Source organism: Megalopta genalis, chromosome 11, assembly GCF_051020955.1.
Source record: "Megalopta genalis isolate 19385.01 chromosome 11, iyMegGena1_principal, whole genome shotgun sequence".
In the NCBI taxonomy this organism is placed as follows: Eukaryota; Metazoa; Arthropoda; class Insecta; order Hymenoptera; family Halictidae; genus Megalopta; species Megalopta genalis.
The window spans coordinates 4,700,951-4,720,105 of NC_135023.1; the positions used below are offsets into that span (position 1 = coordinate 4,700,951).

The following is a 19,155-nucleotide window of genomic DNA, read 5'->3' on the forward strand; positions in this document are numbered from 1 at the left end:
AATAATAAAGGACAAACATTTGATTAAATGTTTAATTCCCAAAGACGAAAAAATATTAAGAAGAAGAATACATTATGTACTAAATTGTGGCATATGTTCATGATTCTAGCGATTAGAGATGCATTTGGTAAAAATGGTCGACACTCCCCTTCTGGTTTTACCCATGATGCCCCGTATCGATGTTCCACATTTTTCTGATTGTACATATGTATAAATATATAATTCAAATTGAAGAGTTTACTGCTTCAAAGAATATGATTTTTTTCGATTAATACTTTTCATAATCTTAAATCTTAATTAAATGGTTGAGAGGCCGCATCGTTGTTTGTAATTTATAAAAAGTACATACATATGTGCATATCGATCTCGTTCGTACCAAAGATTTCATTGGTTCCCAGCGAATATCTTATACATACATAAATACATAGTACATAAAATGTACAAACATATGTATATGCACGTATGTATTTGTTTTTTATTTATGCGAATCGTCTACAATAAATTCTACGTAAGAAAGAATAGATCCCTTAACGTGTATATTGTTACATATTCGCAGAAATATTGTACAAACAGCGTTATATACATATACAGCGGACGTCCGGTAATTTTTAGGTAGCCGCTTAGAAACAGTAAAGATAGTGCTTTATAACATGTAATAATAAATAAAAATATGTCTAGAAAAAGATGATGTTTAATACTTGTTAAAAATATAACTTTCATTATTTTCAATCAACTAGCTATTAACTACAATTTTGTAATATGATTACAATTCATTTTTTTTTTTAAAGAACTACGATACTATTTAACAGTGACTTCTGTCGTATAATAATTGTATAGAAGTCGTACGTATATATAACATAACGATTTCGAGTCAATTTTTCGAAGTCTAAGAGACATAATTTACTATTACAACAACAATGTTGTTAAGATATTCAGTTGTATATCCGTATCGTTCGTAATATACAATTTACGGATATGCATCATAATCGTTACATATTGAAAACAAATAATACGGACTGCATTGAACGGAGTAAATTTGTAGGGAGTTGTGACAAATCTAATGATCTCGAAAACAAAATCATTTATAATCTGGACAATCGACAGTATAGTTAACATCGTTCTAAAAGCTAAATAATTAACGTATTTCATTTGTACAAAATAAAAACATAAATTACATACTGTACAGATAATACAGGGTTATACATTAGACACAGTAATCGAGAGCCAGTGATATAGCTGAAAGTAACGTTTAAAAAAATATATAATTTTCAACTTTCAAAGTAATTTTAAAACAAGCGTATAAAATCTACGGATGTAGGATGGAAATTAAATGAATTCCGTAAAAAAATTCCAAGTAAATTTTATCGAGTATTCCAAACAACAGTAACAGAATATTCGGAATACCAACATCCAAAAACATTCCTTCCGCAAAAATTGTGTCTATACCATTGAATTTCCGAAGATATAAAATTATATATATCCTGCAAAATGTCTCGTCAACAATTGTGTAGAGACATATAAACGTAAATTAGCATGGTTTCGTAATGACGAGGACTTTAATGCGAATGAATATAAAAATTTCATAATATTAGTGTAGATTTAGTAAATGCTATTATCAAAGTGGCATTCACCCTTCTAGAATTGAAATATCTGCTGTCGTTCGCTAAACTTACTTTAATGTCTCTTTTTTAAAAGCTCACACGCGTCTAGAACTCAGGACACTTTTCTTTGCCAAACAGTATTATCTTTTCTAAGTAGTAACTATCCTCGGTTACATATTCAACAAACTTCAACACAGTGAAGCACGTCAATCCGCATTTGACGCTATCGCATTTTGTCGCGTTTCACATAAAAACAAAAAATATACATAGACAACATGGACTCATTCATAATTACGTTCGTAATCACCCATTGATCATACCAGTTTCTACATTCATACGTCTTCAAGTATATGTAAATCTTAATACTCAGTCTTTAGGCTTGCAGTCTGTTAATAAACCTATGTACACCGGGGTTATGTATTTACAAGGGGACAGTTTCTTTTCAATTACGAAATGTGAAGTAAAGAGTTTGAAGAAAAATCGTTGTACACTACACGATCTTGATGGTATTATCAATATGCAGTTTCGACATTGTCTTCTTGACGCGTAACGCTGTTAAACGAACAGCAGGATTTGCATGCCAACACTCGGCCATAAGTTTGCTGAGAGCAAAAAGGATCTGAAACAAAAAATAGGCATGAAACTTTCAACATTTCCCATCTACCAAGAATTCCTTGAACGAAGGCGATTATTTTCTTGCTTACAGGATCATTCTCCCATCGCGTTGGTATTATTGGACGTAATCGTTTTACGCACACCGCTAACCGCATATCCTCGAAGTCTGGATCACTCGGAACAACGTCGTGATAAGGCAGGGCGTACGGTTCCACTACAGAAGTCTTACCGCCGGTCACGCATCTCCTACACGCTTCCCACAACACAAGACCCACAGAATACATGTCTGCCATTTTAAAGGCATCGAACGAGGATGTATTCAACGTTTCGTCCAAGACTTCCGGAGCCATGTATCGGCGAGTTCCTACTCGCGTGTTAGGAGCGATGTCTATTTCTCCGCTTTCGCTGTAAGCAAAATTTGACAATTCTAATATCCGCCGCACGTATCGTTTCTTCGATGAATTTTTATTCTTCTAACCCTTACCTTATATACCTAACAGCCAAGCCAAAATCGGCGATTGCACATTCACCGCTCCTTTTCACTAAAATATTTCTACTTTTGATATCCCTATGCGCTATCGCGGGTTTCCCACGCGTGCCAAAGATTTCCGTATGTAGATGAGCAATTCCCGATGCGATCGAATGACAAATTGCTAATAGACTAGGATGATCTAGGACCGTGGTTTGCAAGTAATCGTGCAACGATCCCCTTTCGTGGTAATCCGTGATCAGCAACATTTGTGTCCAGGATCCTGTTCCTTTGATGTCAGCCGCGATAAAACCTAAAATATTGTCGTGCCTCATCAACACGGTTTGGTAGATCTCGGTCTCCCTGAACCAAGATGCTTCCTCCAGCGTGAAGAATACTTTGACCGCTACTTTCTCTCCTCTCCATCTTGCGAGCCATACTTCGCCGTACCGTCCTTTTCCCACGCATTGAGACAATGCCAATTGTTTAGCGATAGTCCGCTGTACCAACAGGGGCAACCCCGATCCAGAACCGCTGCTCTGGTCGATAAAGTCTTTGAGGGTACCCTGAGAAGGCACTAGGCAAGGACCTCTCTCTTTCCTTCGGTACCTATGGTATATAATAACCATAGCTATCGAAATTACCATTAAGCATACGGATAGTATGGTAGCCAATATTATAAGAGGCGCACCGGATGCTATGGCCATAGGATTGGGTGCTGTCGTAGGCCTAGGTTTATATTCGGGAAGTATGTCTTTATTGCACAGCGCGCTTTTGTTGCAACATATTATGCTTTTCCCTTGCAAGTTCGGCACAAGGTATCCTTTGCATTGCATAAAGCCTTGTTCGTCCGGTGGTAAACAGCCGAACGACAACTCGGGAACGAATTCCCCTGCATCCGCGTCCCAAACTTCTTCTACCGCACTGAAACAATGTCCACCGGGTCTTCCTTCGCAGGTTCCATTCTGCCGATTGTCCGGGCATTGTCCTTCGCAGTAACACGTGATCCCCAGTGCTGAAAGAACGAAATGCACAGTTATTTCGATTACCTGGGAACTATCGTTTCGAATAAAATGAAGACGTTTCGGGCACGGACCACCTGCCGCCATCTCCGTATCCGTCTTTATGGTGTGACTGTTCGAACGTAAACGCGAAACGAACGGTGTTGCATCTTTGAGGTTATACGAAAGTAAACAAAAACACTGAAAAATAACGGTGTATCTTGGCAGCGAGAATAGACAGGTGAAGAGAGGTGAAGACAGATCGAACGAACGACAGCGAGAAAAATCGGCGCGAGATAAGTAACCGAACGTGTTAAATGACGCCGAGTGGAAAGCTCGGTTATACTGGGCGGATTCGGGAGGAGGTTGCTCGACGAGTTACGACGTGTCGCGTAGGCGGACGGCCATTGCGTTCTACGCACGAGCTGCTGGCTGCTGCAACAAATAAGCGGAAGGTGCGCCCCTTGGAAGTTGCAACCAACAGAAATCTGTTATGTATACGCACGCGCCGATGCGTAAATTAATCTTGGGGCAAACACCTTTTTTTTCCTCTTCATCTTTCGAAATTTTCTACACAAAGATCAATTCGCAATCTCGAAGAAGCATGCGATTGAAAAAAATAATTCAAAGGTGTATGTATCACGATTACAATATCGAACGATCAACAATCAAGTTGACGTATTATTAGAGGAGTCGATAACTCAATGCGTCATGATCGCAAAGTCGAATGTAAGAGCGATCGAGGTCGATGATATAAAGATCGATTTTTGAAGCGCCTTGAAATTGGCGCGCATTTCTATGCCACGCTTCTTCCACGGAAAGTGAATCTCCAATGGTCTCTCGAAGCTCCAAGCATATTCATACTGCGTACACGTAGATCGTAAATGTGCCGTGCGTTCATTCAGAAAACTATTGTTCTCATCTTCTACCATGACACGACACGACATCTTCGATCTGATACGCTCGCGCTGTCACAGATGGAAGACGGATAGCCGAAAGTACGATGGAACGGACAAATATGGTTTAAGGTTATCTACCATGCGCAAAAATGACGGAGAAGCACGTCGTGCAAGTAAACAAAGAGTACAAAGTTTACGATGCATGCTGCGGAGTGCGTTCGAATGTGAAATGAAATGTTTTAGGAATCGCTGCCACCATAATCCTATTCGGCCGCGGGTCGGTAACACGACGGTCGAGGGGAGCGGAAACACCGAGGGCGAGATCGACTTACGGAGAGGAAATTCGACCGAGAAATCGAAAATGGTTACGAAAAAACGAAAGAGGTTAGTTCATCGAGACCGAGTAATTTTCTAATCGCGGAACGAGGGAATCGAAGTCGGGCTGGAACGAAGGAACAGGAAGAAAGACGAAGCCTGGAAGCGGCTGGGAAGACTGCTTATCTTCTGTCGCGGAATTACTCTCTCGCGTCTATTTTACAGTGACCGCTCTATTTATATCCCCGAATATCTGGATGACGGATCGATGCTCCATGCATGCTGAACCCGTTCCACGTATTCTCTCCACCTTTCTCTCTCTTTCTCTCTGTGACCCGAACGGCACCGAGTGTCACTTTCAATCTCGAACGTAGAAAGATACCATTCTACAACGACAGAAAAATACTTTCTTGACAAACAGATACCGAGACGAGAGACGATAATTGTTTCGACTCGACGGACATGTTCCACATGTCCCGATTCCATGCGCATTTCAAGAATCAATTATCAGTCCTTGAATCAAAGTTTTCTTGGCCCGAGGCGACCAACCGATCGCCGTACAAGGAAATCGCCGCGCCGGTTACACGGTTACACGATCCTCCGTCGTTTTCTCAACGAGACAAGGTGTACGTCTTTCAAACATCGAGGACGACTCTAATTTATTATCCCGCAAAGTAGAGTAGATCATTCTAGCCAGACAACGCGTCTAGATTAGATTAGATTAGATTAGATTAGATTAGATTAGATTAGTATAGATTAGATTAGTTTTACCGAGATCAATGAAATATAACCCTTTATTTCGCAGAAGACAAAAACGATAAACATAAAAATAGAAACAATATATAGGATCGATAAATGTCATAGATAAAAAGCAAAAGAATAAGAAATACGATACAAAGAAGGAAGAAATAGAGTTGGAATTAAAATTAAAACTATAAATAACATAAATAGAGTAGAGTAGCGTATCGCAGAAATAGCTGAATTTCTAAAAGAGATACAGTTTAATCGAACTTGGGAAGAAAGTGGTTCGCGGGAGAAACAATAATAATCGCCCTGGTAAGAAAGAGTCGCAGAATCTGTCGGTAGCGATGGAAGGATTTGATTTGATTTCAACTTTCCAGATCTATGCGTGGTGTCCCATGGGTCTATGGGTGTCCGGTAGGCGATATCTCGAGAAATCGAACGAAAACTACGCGACCGTCGCGTACTTTTCCATCGACGATGTTTCATCAATGAATTAAATTGTTCGATGCAGAAGCAGCGCATCGTAGAGAATTCACTCGCGGTCGCTAATAGAAATCTACAGCTGCACTCGGCGTGTAACGAAGGACCGTGACACGTTGCAACGGGAAAAAAAGAACCGAGAAAGAAGAAAAGGAAACAACTCCGTAGGAGACGAGACGGGTCGAGACGAAACGAAACGGGACGAGGCGAGACGATCGCGTTTCTTTTTGCGAAAGAGAACGCGAAACGAAGAGGATATACCCGAACGTCGAACGAGCGTAAGCGCGTAATAGGGTGGTCGCGTCGCCGCGTCGAACCAGTAGTTTTTAGCGAAACAATCGCGTAGTCGGCCGTAATCTCGTGAGAAGGATTCAATGAATCGCGCGTCGCTGCGTTACAACCAGACACGTTGTTTATCAGCGTGGCAAAGAGCAATATCAGCGATAAGCTGGCGTTCCACACCTACAACCTCCAGGGAATCGGTACCGCACGACAGCGATCGTTACAAAATCAAGCGGGCATTAAAGCCCGACACGTAGTTCCACATCGAACAAATACATCGGGTCGAAACGAATCCTCGAATCCTTCTCTCAGCGGTTCGATCGCATTTTAGAGTAAACGCGAGCGATCTTAATCGTCGAGATCGCTCTCGGTAGCCCGATTAAATCTAAATTTCTCGACGATCGATCGATCGTGATCGAAGGAGCGCGTTCGCGCCAATTAACGGACCGTTTCGGACCGGTAAACTGCCTCGAGCGGGAGGAGAAGGCACTTGTTTCAAAGTGTTGGATCATTTGTCAAGAGAGTCCGGCCCGTTCAGCAATTTGGTCAATGAATATTTACTGTATTTATCGCGGCGTGTTCGCGGGCAGACTGCCAACCACCGGAACAACCCGCGATCGTTCGAACGGATCCTACCAATTTTTTGCGTTTGAAATCGAGATCGAAATTTTCATTATTATCATTGTTTATTTAAGTATTTTACGGGCGAGGTACTCTTTGGTTTATACAAGTAGAATCGTTTTCTAACGGGTACGAACGGTTGTGAACTTAATTTTTTTGCAGGGATACAGGAGACACGAAGGACATGGAAAAGCAAGAGGAATAGGTGTACGATGCCTGGGTGTACATAGACGCGATGCGCGTACGATGAATACCGACCGTACGCGTTCTTCAACGGGAACGTTCGGACGTCGATACAGTACCGCGATACTTTCTCTCGCGCCGAATACCGTATCGCATACTCGTATCGCGATGCAGGTACCTTGGCGTGAAACGGGTCTAACGTGCGTCGAACAGAGTCCGTTGCTCCACCGGTTCGGCGACGGAAATTAGAGAGCACGACGGCTGCGGAGCGTGGTTCACGACGATATACGTTTTTGGCTGGCGCATACATCGAGCGTAATTGCAGGTTGCATTTGCGCGCGATGAATAACGCATCCGAGAACCGCGGTGAAAACGACTTTGCGTGTACGCGTAACAATACTACCAGTATAGTTTTCGTGGAAGGACAATCAGTCGACGGTAATCCAATCCTACTGTCACTCGTTGCCGCGATTCTCTAGGGGAACTCGTTGGCCGAAAGAGGTAGGTCGTTCGTCGATAAACTTGGAAGCTGTGAACCGATTCGTGTTCGCGTTCGATGTCCCTCCCCCCCCCCTCCTCTCTATGTTGAAAATACTGTCTATTTCGTCAAAGTCGATCAATTTTCATTGCGGTTCGCATTCTACGATTCGATACGTTCGGTATCGTAGATCGAACGTCTCGATCACAGACACGATCTCTGCGTACTTGGAAGTAGACCGATCACCATATGGAGTCGTCTCGTGCGACACGGTCCGAAACACCGGGCATTGTTGCCGTGCTCGTATCGAAACGATGCTCGCAGGAACATTTCGCGATTTCGATTGTCATCGACCGATAAAGAAAACGATAACGTTTCGTACTCGTTACAACGGTGGACCGATCGCCGCCGTATATCGGCGTCGAACCGCATTCCTCGCAGGCCGTACCACGTGGATGGATTCAAATAGATTGACCATTTGTTCGATTCGTTGTCTCGTCGAGCGGAGAACAATGTATCGGCGGACGCGATAGAAATACCAGAGATAGGGAAATTCGTTGAGAAGAATCGCGGGGATTCGATCGAGCGAGATATCGGTCGTTTTTGAGAAAGCAACTTTAAGCGTGGCTAAAATTAATCCGTGGGGATGTTGCGAACGATGCCGCGACTATGCGGTTCTCTTTGGGCTGGGAACGGAAAAAACGAAGAAAAACGGAAAAAGGTCGGAACACCGGGAGCGAATCAGCACAGCGACTGGGACGACCGAGACTTCTCGAGGCATCGGAAACGGCGAGAATCCCAGCACCACTGGTACTGGTATTTCAGTGCCTAACCTTAGCGTCTAACCTCTTCGTCTTTCTCTTTTGCTCGTTCTCGCTCTTCCCCACTCTCCCGTTCTCGCTCTCTCTCTCTCTCTCTCTCTCTCTCGTTCGAGAACGAGCACGCTCTTTTCCTTCTGGCCTCTCCGAGTCGAGGGTAAAACGAGTAAAAACTAGAAAAACGGAATAGAAAAGGCGCGCATGCCTTTGGCAACGGGATTCCATTCGCGAGAACGTACCGATCGTGCGACAACGGCGACGACGGAACGCGCCTTTTCGCGGAGAAGACTGGCTCTCTGTCCACGGAAAGTGTCACGTTAAAGGATCACCCAGGGTCTCGTACGGGTCCGCGGCGAAGACTCGGAAGACTCGAAGGCGTGAACGAGGTCGCGTCAGATCTTTCGCGGATAGAACGGATAGAACGACGACGACGACGACGACGACGACGACGATGTTCGGTCGACGACGATACCCTGGCGCGTCTCTCTCTCGGGGGGGACGTGCGACGAATCGACGAAGCGAGAGAAAGAGATCAGCGGGACACCAGCGGACATCTGTGCGGCAGAAGACGGGCAGAGTCGACGGAGGAGACGGATCGGTCGAAGAGGCGGCCGAAGGAGCAGTAGTCTCGAAGGGCGATCCAAGAGCACCGGAAGAGCTAGGCACCAGAAGACAGCGAATCGGGTCGAGAATCCGCATCCGATCGATTCGTTGGTCGTGTACCGCACAATACACACGGCCGTGTTCGCGTTCGATCGCGTTTGATCGCGTTCGCTCGGACGGCCACGAGGAAATCAGCCACTGATCTACTCACCACCGACGAGTCTCGCGATAAACACTCCCAGGCCGATCCACAGGCCGTATTTACATCCGCGCCGACCCGGGGTAGCGGAGTGCGCAGCCATTTTCTACACTCGAGAGCACATACTTCACTGTGACGTAGAGCAGTCAGCGTCGGCATCGGAGGCAGGCGGCAGCGGCAGCGGCAGCGGCGGCAGGCGGCAGAGCGCAGGCCGCTCGACTTCGTCGGTCTCCGGCTCGCCACGGGTGGGGATTCACCGTTTTCCGGGGGAACGCTTCGTGCCGACTCGGCTCCGAGACAAGGATCGCCGCGAGAGCCCGATCCTCCGTGCAATCTATACGCGCGGAAACGAGGAGGAAGCGAGAAAGAGATACACGCGCGCACACACACACGGTAACGCGCCACGCCACGGCACGTATCAACTCTGTATCTCCGATTCATGGTACCCCGATCGAACCACGATCGAGATCGAGACGAACAACGCGTACATGCTCCGAGCCGTTCCGACGAATCGCGAGAGAGCGCGACCGTATCCGCGATCGCTACCGCGATCGCGACCGAGTTCCTCGAAAACCGAAAGTCCCGCGATAAACGCGCGCGCGACGCGCGACGATAACTTATACCAGAGGCGGATCTTTTCTTTTTCGTCGAACAGTCGCGACTCGGAAAAATCTCGAATCCATTCTGTACGTGCCCCTTCTTTCTCGTTCTCGGTCGACTCTACGCTCTATCGAGATACGCGCGCACTATACCGTACGCGTCACGCGTATACGATAGCACGATTCCGATACGCGGCCCCTTGATCCTGAGTGCTCGCAACCATCCGTGCACCGATATCCGCGGAGCCGCGATCGAGGTGGGCGGGACCACCGCGCGGAAGATTCGGTCGGCGGAGAGCCGTTCGATCGGCGATTCTCGATAGTCGACTTTCCATTTAATTGGCGGAAGTTCGAGAGATCGGTTCCTTCAATAAGCTCCGCTCGTTGTCTACTTTTCTCGTTGGACCGCGGCGAGCGAACCACCTGTTGTCGAGCACGCGCGCGATTCCATTCGACGAGTCGACCGTTCGTCGCGATCCGTGATACGGTTTCTGGTCCGGAGCCGAGAGCAAAATCTGCGAGACAACGTATTTGGGAAAAAGGCTCCGGGGTTCGAGTCCCTTCGAAGACCGGGCTCGCAGCGGCTCGGATTCGATCCGAGGCTACATCCCTGAGAAACGGAGATCCCTGGGCCGTCGGCTACGCTAGCGGCTCGCGGCTGGCGGTTAGCGGCTAGCGGCTAGCGGCTCGCGGGGAGCGTGCGACGGCGCCCTACGGGCGCCAACGTGCCGCGACGCGACGACCACGGTCCCGGAGAGAAAGATTTCTCGGCTTCTCTCTCTCCCCCTCGTTCTCTGCTCTCCGTTCTCCGTCGTCGGGCATGCTCGCAGGGCGCTCGAAAAGCGTTCGCAGTTCGCACCGATGCTGCAAAACGAGCGCCGAGAAGCCGCGGGGAGGGTCGGAGGAGAGCGGCTCCTTGGAAAGGCGCGAATGTCTATGCGTGGCGCGTCATCGCGGAAACTAGAACCCGGCTAGAATCGTGAATCTTCCTCTTCGGAGAACCGGACGAACGAGGATAGCGGGCCCGAGCGGGAGACCTACCTCGATTCTCGAAACGTCCGAACGAATCCTCCTTTTTTCCTACGACCGCGCGCGCAATTCTTTGACCATCGACCCGAGGAGATCGCCGCGATCCGGATCCCACGGATCGCGGTTGCGATCGAAACGGATAACCGCTTATCGAGACACGATTACACCGATCGTATACTCGCTGTAAAGCGGAGGAAACGAGCAGGAAAGATATAACGAAACCTTCCGGCGCGTACGTGTTTTCTCGGTATCTGATAACGATCCGACCAGAATGAAAAAAACAAGCGGCGAAGCTGTTGCAATTAACATTGAAATTGCAAAGAGAGAGGCTTCGGAGTCGTCGATGTTCGAGCATCGCTCGCGTCGGTGACTAATTGTAATTGGAGCGAGCGAGCGAGAGAGAGAGAGAGAGAGAACGAGAGTAGCAGAAAACGGGCGAAGCATCGGAGAGAAAGGCGGTGCCGCGCGTTTCGAAAGTGGTGCATTCGCACTCGAACGGCGCCGTTTCGGCGATCGAGGCGAACGAGAGCCGAAGGAGAACCGATCGAGCCAGGCCAGGCCAGGCCGATCGAGTATCGAGAGTCGTGCGACCGGAGCGGAGCGGAGACGGTCGGCGTGCATGCACGCGACGGGGGCGCGCGTCACGCTGCGCTTTCAAACATTAACACGCCGAGCGTGCATTTACGCGCGAAGCTCCGCGCGACTCCGCGCGACCGTTCGCAACCGGCTCTCGTATGCGGTTAGCGGTACACGCCTCGCGCTTCGTTACATTCTCCGCCGCTCCGGTACTACCGTCGATATCGGATTACCGGTTAATTGCCAACGTAGCGTGCTCGACTCGAAACCCTCGACACGGAAGCCGCGAGCCGCGACGCGCTCCGCGATCGTTCGACCCGCGAAACGAACGTTGGCCCGACCCTCGCGAAAACGATCGAAATTGAAATCGATTCGTCGTCGTTCGCGACCGAGAACAAAACCGAATCGCTCCCGCACCGCGTCGTCGTCGTCGTGGTCGCGGTCGCGCGCAAATCGGCCCATTTATCCGTTCGGCTCCGTTTTCAGCGAGCGTAAAAAGATATCCGGGGAAAGGTTGCGAGCAAACGATACTCCCGCGGAATGTAAAAACTAACGGCCACAGAGCGACCACTGTGGATCGTAATCGAATACCCATTAACGGAGCCTGTTCCCTCCCTCGACAAAGGCATATTGTGCGGAGGAAAAGCGGCGCGCGGGGCTTCGACCGATTCCCTGCTTCGGCGACCCACGATCGGTTGCTCGGACCATCGTTCCCCGCTCGGCACGATTAGATTCCCGACGCAACGACTTCCACGGAGAACCTGTCGCCCGTCCGTCTCTCGTCCGCCCCCCGTTCCCTGTCGCGGCCGCGATCTCGCGTTTCCCATCGGCCCGACGGCGGATCCACCCGATCTGGAATCGCAGCCGGGCATCGTCTTCTGGATCCGCGCCGATGCGACGGATCTCTCCCGTCCAACGAGTCGCGCGTGCTCGACTTTCCACGATTTCTATCTTCTCGATCGGTCGCGGTCGTTGCGTCGATTCGTCTTCGAGTCGACGAAACGCTGGATTTTCGGCGTTCCCGGACGCGACGCCGACCGTCGTCCGTTCGGACGGTCGGTCCACGGCTGGCACGGTCCGACGAACGTCGCCGTTTCCAGCGTGGAAACTGGTCGACGGGTCGATTAACCCCTCCAACCGGCGGCGGAGGAGCAATTACATATAGGTCAGATTTGTTTACAACGAACGAACCTGTCTCTTCTTCGAAGCCGGCGGACATCCTCGTTCGCCGCGAGAACGATCGCAATTTCTCTCCGCGCGAATCGCGTCGCGGGAATACGAACGGACGGAGGCGAGGCGAACGAAGGATGCTCCTTCCCCGTGCCGACTAACCGCCTATCGCTAATTGCTAGAAATAGTCGCCGCATCGTTCTCGGTTAATTGCTGACCGAGTCGAACGAACGCGCGCGCGTTTCGAACTCTGTACACCGTCTACGGACAACGGTGTACGCGACGGCTAACGAGAGGCAACGGCGACGACTCGATTCGGTGCGAATTTATCATCGATCGTCTCGATCGTTTTCGTTTTCGTTTCCGGACGCGATCCGATCGCGCGCGTTCAAAGTCTTCGCTAGAAATCTCGGTGCTCCGCGATGCCTCGCCGTTCGCGCGGGATCGCGGAAGAGCACCCGAACTCGACGTTGTCCGTGTTATCTCGGATAGGAGATAGGATAGAAGACGAAGCGTCGCGAAAAGGAACGAGCGGAAAACGACGAACGTATCGCTGGTTTCTTTGGATGTCTTCCACGCGGCATACGCGGGACCAACACGGCGACTCGGTCCCGTGTTATTCGATAAAAAACTGCGCCTCGGACAAAACCGGAGAGAGTCCACGTCTCCGATGGTCGCGCGCGCGTTCGCCTCGTTATCGCGCGTCGACACCTGTATGAAATTACAGTCCCCCGATCGCGAGCCGGAAAGAAAGAGCCGCTTGCCCGAGTAGAATCGCGGCTCGCGATATCGTGCGTCGAATAATATAATATAATATAATATAATATAATATAATATAATATAATATAATATAATATAATATAATATAATATAATATAATATAATATAATATAATATAATATAATATAATATAATATAATATAATATAATATAATATAATATAATATAATATAATATAATATAATATAATATAATATAATATAATATAATATAATATAATATAATATAATATAATATAATATAATATAACCGCGAACCGCGACGCGACACCCTGGCGGTCGCCCTCGACCGCTACCGGCTCCGTCGATTTTACAGCTTCGTCGAATCGCGGTCGCCGCCATCGATCCCGAAAACTTCCGAAAGAAGCATTCTCGCATACGTGGAGGTGTCGACGCGGACGCGGGCCCACCGGAGCGGAGACCGGACCCCGAGTTTCGCGTCAACGAAAAAAGAAGTCCGCCCGGGACAATCCGGCGTGCTTGAAACCGGATTTCGGGATTAGAATCGGTCGGTTCTTTTCTGCGAACCCTTATTCGTTTATGCAGCGGCGGGCGACGGAGATCTCGCCTCGCCTCGCCCCGTCGCGTTCCGAGCCTCGAGTTTCGAGACCCGACGATGCTCGGCTCCGAGGTGCCTCGACCGCGACAATGGCCAACGACGACGAAGCCGGAGAGGGCCCGGAGAGCGCCCGAAATCGCGATTCGTTCGTTTCGCATCGCATCGCGGCACTTTCGAAGGAGGTGGAAGCATATTTCATTCGGAGACAGCCGGCGAGCCGATGGGAAGAACGTCGTCGCAACGCCCGGCGATCCGACAAACGATCGTTCGTGGCAGAAACGAATCTAGTCCGGGCGTCGACGACTCGTTGGAACATCGAAATCCGGAACATCAACGATCTCGTATAAATCGTATCCGTGTGATTTAATCCGAAATTAAGATCGAAACCGATCGTTTCTCGATTCCCCGCCGAAATTAGCGCGTCGTCCGAGTCCTGTCGGACTCGGTTCGAAAGCGCGACGCCGGTAAAAGAGCAACGAGAAATTAGAAAGGCGTTTTCGAAGCAGGGATCGGTGGATTAGGGGGACCGTAAGCCGATAGCTCCGTCTCGGGGATCGTTTAACTTTAACGCGTTCTCGCCCCGGTCGACGAACGGACCAACCAGAAAATAAACTCGAACCGGAGAGAAACCGAGAGAGAGAGAGAGGCGACCACGAAAGACGGCGGAACGGGGGACGGAGAGGGAGAGAAAGAGAGAAGCGGCGAGCGGCGTGTAAGCACGGTCGGCCCTGACGGGGCCGAAATCTCGATCCGTCCGGCGCCAGTTACGAGGGCCGTACGAGCTGGAAGTATATTTCATTCGGCGGACCGACGTCGCGCGGAGCTACGAAACGGCGAAATCCACGTCTGGGCCTCGACGCGCCGCGGCGTTCGTAGCTTCGGGTCGGTCCCCGTCCCTCCGACCGCGTCGGCCCCGGTTCTATTCGACCGCGAGATCCGCTCCAGGCTCGTGCGCGTCTAATTTCAACACCCCGCGCTCCGTCCAACGCTATTAACCGCGCCCGAAAACGAGTTATCCTTTGGACACGGTTTCGGACCGAGTTCCATCTATTTTAGCTGCCGCGCGGCTCGCTCGTTGCTCCAACCGTCTCCGCGAGAAGACGTTTCCGCGCGCGTACGCGTTTCCCGGACCTGGACGCTTCTTCGGGCGAACGATGCGAGCCGAAGGGCTCGCCTCTCGCTATCGAACGAATCGTCTCGCTATCGAACGCGCGCGTTCGAGTCGTCGTTGGTCTCGGCGAACGCTGCGACCGCGCGTACGACGTCGCGCGTCGTTCGGACGTTCCTCGGTTATAAGATTAGTCGGCAGGACGGCGCATCGCGCGCAATCGATCGTAATTGCGCCTATTTAGCGGACGGAGACGGAACCGGTGCGCCGAGCGCTCGGTCGTTCTTCGTATTCGATCCCACTGTGGGAGCTGGGAGCTCGCCGATTCCCGAAAACTCTCGGCCCTCCTCTGCTGCAATTCGGCACGAGAGAGAGAGAGAGAGAGAGAGAGAGAGAGAGAGATCGCGTCGCTGTTTACTCGTGCAAATTTCAGATTCGAGAGAGACCCGCTGCCCCGCGCCGGGGTCTCTCTTCGAGGATTCCGCCGAGAATTCTTAAACTTTCCTTCTCCGTGGACGCTCGATCTTTCCGCGTTGCTATCCAGTGGCGTCTTTTCTCGTAATCGACTTTCCAGGCCATTGTCCCGCCGTGTTCCAGTCGCGCGGATTCACGGACTCGTCTTTCGTTCCGAAACGAGAGAAGAACAGAGAACGCTCTCCTCTCCCGGCGCCGATCCCCGGAGGTCGACGATCGATCGACGGGCAACGTTTAACGGCGAAATAAGAGGAGGCGAGGACACGGGACGAAATGAATTCGCTCGATTAAGCGCGCAAGAGCGGGCTACCTGCCGCGATAACCGTTTCCTTTCCTCGGGTCGAGCCGAGCGTGGAGCGTGGAGCGTGGAGCGTGGCTCGTGTGGCGCGCTCGACCGGGATAACGATATCTTTAGAGCTGGCTTTTATCGCTAAAAGTCAGGTGTGAATTGGGGCCACCGGTGCTCGATCGAAGCAGTCCCGCCGACCGTGATTCGGAGACCGAGAGAAACGGCCCTCCGCGCCGGAGAAGGAAACGAGCCGAGAGACCGGCGACCCTCCTGTCCTATTCTATCCTATCCTATCCTATCCTATCCTATCCTATCCTATCCTATCGCGACAGACCCTTCGGAACTTTGGAATCGCGCGAAACGAACGCGAAGGCCGAGATCGCAACCGAGCGCAACGAGTCGAGTATTTGGAAAAGCGACGCGTGCAAAAGATATGGCGCGTGTTCGGTCCGCGGCAGGACGAGTCTCTAATTTCGTAACGCGATCGACGACCGAACGAGAAAATTAGCCGGGTCGTGAACGAGGCTCGAGCGCTCGCTAGCTACGATCCTGAATCGGTTGGTCCTTGTTCGGGGAGGCTCGGCGAGACGAGGCGGGGCGCGCAGGCAAGAAGGCAAGAGTAGGCAGGGAGGCGCGAGAGGACGCGGGGGCCGCGGCGTAACAAAGATCCATCGGGACCGGTTTCGTGTTCTGCCCTTTTTTACATTCCCCGAAGAGGCCCCGCCGAGCCGCGGGTGTGAAAACCGACACCCACCCACTTGTTATTTTGTCAAACACGAGCCCTGAAAATTATAGGAATCACGCGGTATCGCGCGGCTCTCCTCCTCGGAGCTTGTGCTCGCTTCAAATTATTCTCGATCGCGCGCTCTCTCTCCCTCTCTTTCCGTCGCCTCCGTCGTCACCGCCTCCCCCCCTCCCTCCACCCCCCGATGCATTTTATAACCGTCAATTAAACGCGACGCGAACCGATCTCGTGACCCGCTACCGACGCACCGCGGTTTCCTCTTGTCGTTTCGAAGTCGCGCTCTCGACCCCCCTTCCTCTCGCCTCGTTCTCCTTCTCGTTCTCTTCGTTTTTCTCGCGTGTACATCTCCGAATATTCGTGTTCCTCGCTGTCGCCGATACCGAACGCGATAACGGTCGATGCGACGATTCCTCCGTTCGGACGCCGGATAAATTCTCTTCGCGCTATCGTCCCGACGGTTGTTGCGATTACAGCGAACGACTATGCCGAGCAACGCTGTTCCGAACCGATTATCGGCTCACCTTCGAACGAGATCGTCGCATTTCATTAGGATCGTTCGCGCTGTCCGAAGATTTTCAATTCGCTCTCGTTTTCGTTCGATCGTCGAATTATCGCGTCGAACCATCCTCGGCGCTTTAGCGTCGCGTCGAACGCTACATCCAGAAATGAATCGCAGACGATCGACCCGTTATCAGCTTACGAGACCGTTGCATTTTCCAGCCTGATCGGGCAATTAAAGGCGACAGGGAGCAGCTATCTTTTGCCACCGACGGATTCGTGCGACGACCACGGCGACCACGGCGACCACGGCACCGAGCAAATTGGTTCGTCGAGCGATTTCGCGAGGGGCGCTCGCGAATTTGTATCCGTCTGGTAATTAGAATCGATCGTGCTTCGCCTTATCTCGCGCGTAAACCAGTTCTTTCGATACGCGACGTGGCACAGGACACGGCCAACGGTCGACAGCCAACGACTCGATCTTCTTGCGGTTCGTTTCGTTTCGCTTCGCTTCGCAGGAAATCGATCGATCCGCTCGGTGCCGACGAAAATTTCGTTCGTCCTCGTCGAGAGACGCGTAGATTCGCGCGATCGAATAAATCCATTGCTCTCCGATCCAGACGCGATTCTCGTCGACGATGTTCGAAGCCCCACCGATCCGTTTTCTTTCGTCGGAGATCTCGCGGTGTATCGGATGGAAAAGATATTTCGCGGCGATCGAAGCGAGACGAAAACGTGGCCTCGCGCTAACATCTCGTACCGCCTACCAACCGCGCCGATTATTTCCGACACGGATGATCGAGCGAATCGACAGGCTCGCGAGCAAAAAACGTTCCCTCGAAAATTCGAAATCGGCCGACTACCTTCGCGGCCGCCTCGGCGTTCGGAGCGAGATGGTTTTCGTGCGGGGCTTTTTTACTCGTCGACCGTCGATGTCCCTTGTATCCTCTGCTATTATTCTTGCCGCGGACGCCTCTTCCACGCGTTCTTATTATCGAGACGAACGAGAGGCGACCAACGAACTGGAAGCGAATATAATATATATATATATATAAGGGGCTCACCGTCGCCCCTTTTTTGTTCTCTCTCTCTCTCTATATATATATATAATATATATTATATAATATATATATATATATAATAGCGAATAGAGAGAGAGAAAGAACAAAAAAGTAATATATATATATAAATAGAGAGAGAGAGAGAGAGAGAGAACAAAAAAGGGGCGACGGTGAGCTGGAACACGTTAGACTCTTGCTCCGTGACGCGATAAGATCGAAAAGTCGGATCCGCGATACGGAGACAACGAACGGAGGTTGTTTCGCGAAACGAAAGTACCCAACAGCCGACGCGCTGCCGCATTCTCAGGTGACAAACTCGCACGGTTCTCGCTTGGGTCGTTTTTGCACCGCCATGGAAACCGCACCGTTGTACACCGGTCCGCCTTCTACGCGCATACTCGTAATTCAGCAAATAAGGCACTCGTCGAGTGCACCGAGGCTGGCGAGTCGTGCCGCCACGAGACGGGTTTGCGAGCACTCCTTGACCATAAGGGGAATAGAATACTCGTCTCTTATTCCTATACCATGCAGGGAACGTGTACTCGCTCCGACTGGATTGGGAAAGTGAACGGCGCGCTTCTGTCCAGCAACTTCTGCGCGTTGCAACGCGCGTCGCGATCCGAAAAATCTCCCGCTCTCGAAATATTCGAAAGGTATCCGCCGAACTCGACGAGCACGAGTTTCCGAGATAAGAAGCTGCGCGCGGTTGCGCCACCGTAAGATTCGAGACAGGCGCAAGATCCGCGTTTCCAAGTACGATCCTGCAAACGGGAAAACGCACAGGTGCGAATTACGTCGAAAAGATGCTTCGAAGAAACGAGTCGATGCTACGTTTAGACCTCTTCGCAGGAACTGTGTACCGTGAGAGCCTGCTCGACGATGGAGGAGGCGTACAACGAGCCCGGTTCGAATGGTTTTGCGGTAATCCTACAGTTGCAAGGGCAAGGTGTACACGAACTA

General features: G+C 50.4%; 1 protein-coding gene across 3 annotated transcripts; it reads right to left on the minus strand.

The window, feature by feature from the left end:
• Positions 1–673: 673 nt before the first annotated feature.
• Positions 674–9,923, minus strand: tkv (serine/threonine receptor kinase thickveins). 3 transcript variants are annotated; one of them, XM_033479918.2, is made up of 4 exons: positions 9,321–9,923; positions 2,701–3,700; positions 2,306–2,621; positions 674–2,220 (listed from the first exon to the last, which is right to left on the minus strand). In XM_033479918.2, the coding sequence occupies exons 1-4, from the start codon at positions 9,409–9,411 to the stop codon at positions 2,092–2,094; spliced, it is 1,536 nt and encodes a 511-aa protein (XP_033335809.1). In that variant the 5' UTR covers positions 9,412–9,923; the 3' UTR covers positions 674–2,091. The 3 variants fall into 3 exon arrangements, with proteins under 3 accessions (XP_033335809.1, XP_076381431.1, XP_033335810.1); XM_076525316.1 differs by having other exon boundaries at positions 9,435–9,921; XM_033479919.2 differs by lacking the exon at positions 9,321–9,923 and adding an exon at positions 3,782–4,218.
• Positions 9,924–19,155: the final 9,232 nt, after the last annotated feature.

Bases quoted from the DNA above. Each gene is read 5' to 3' on its own strand.
- tkv (XM_033479918.2), bottom strand. From the start codon at position 9,411: ATGGCTGCGCACTCCGCTACCCCGGGTCGGCGCGGATGTAAATACGGC. The intron at 2,622-2,700 runs GTAAGGGTTAGA...TTTTGCTTACAG, and splicing joins TTGGCTGTTAGGTATATAAG to CGAAAGCGGAGAAATAGACA. The intron at 2,221-2,305 runs GTAAGCAAGAAA...TTTTTGTTTCAG, and splicing joins CGCGATGGGAGAATGATCCT to ATCCTTTTTGCTCTCAGCAA.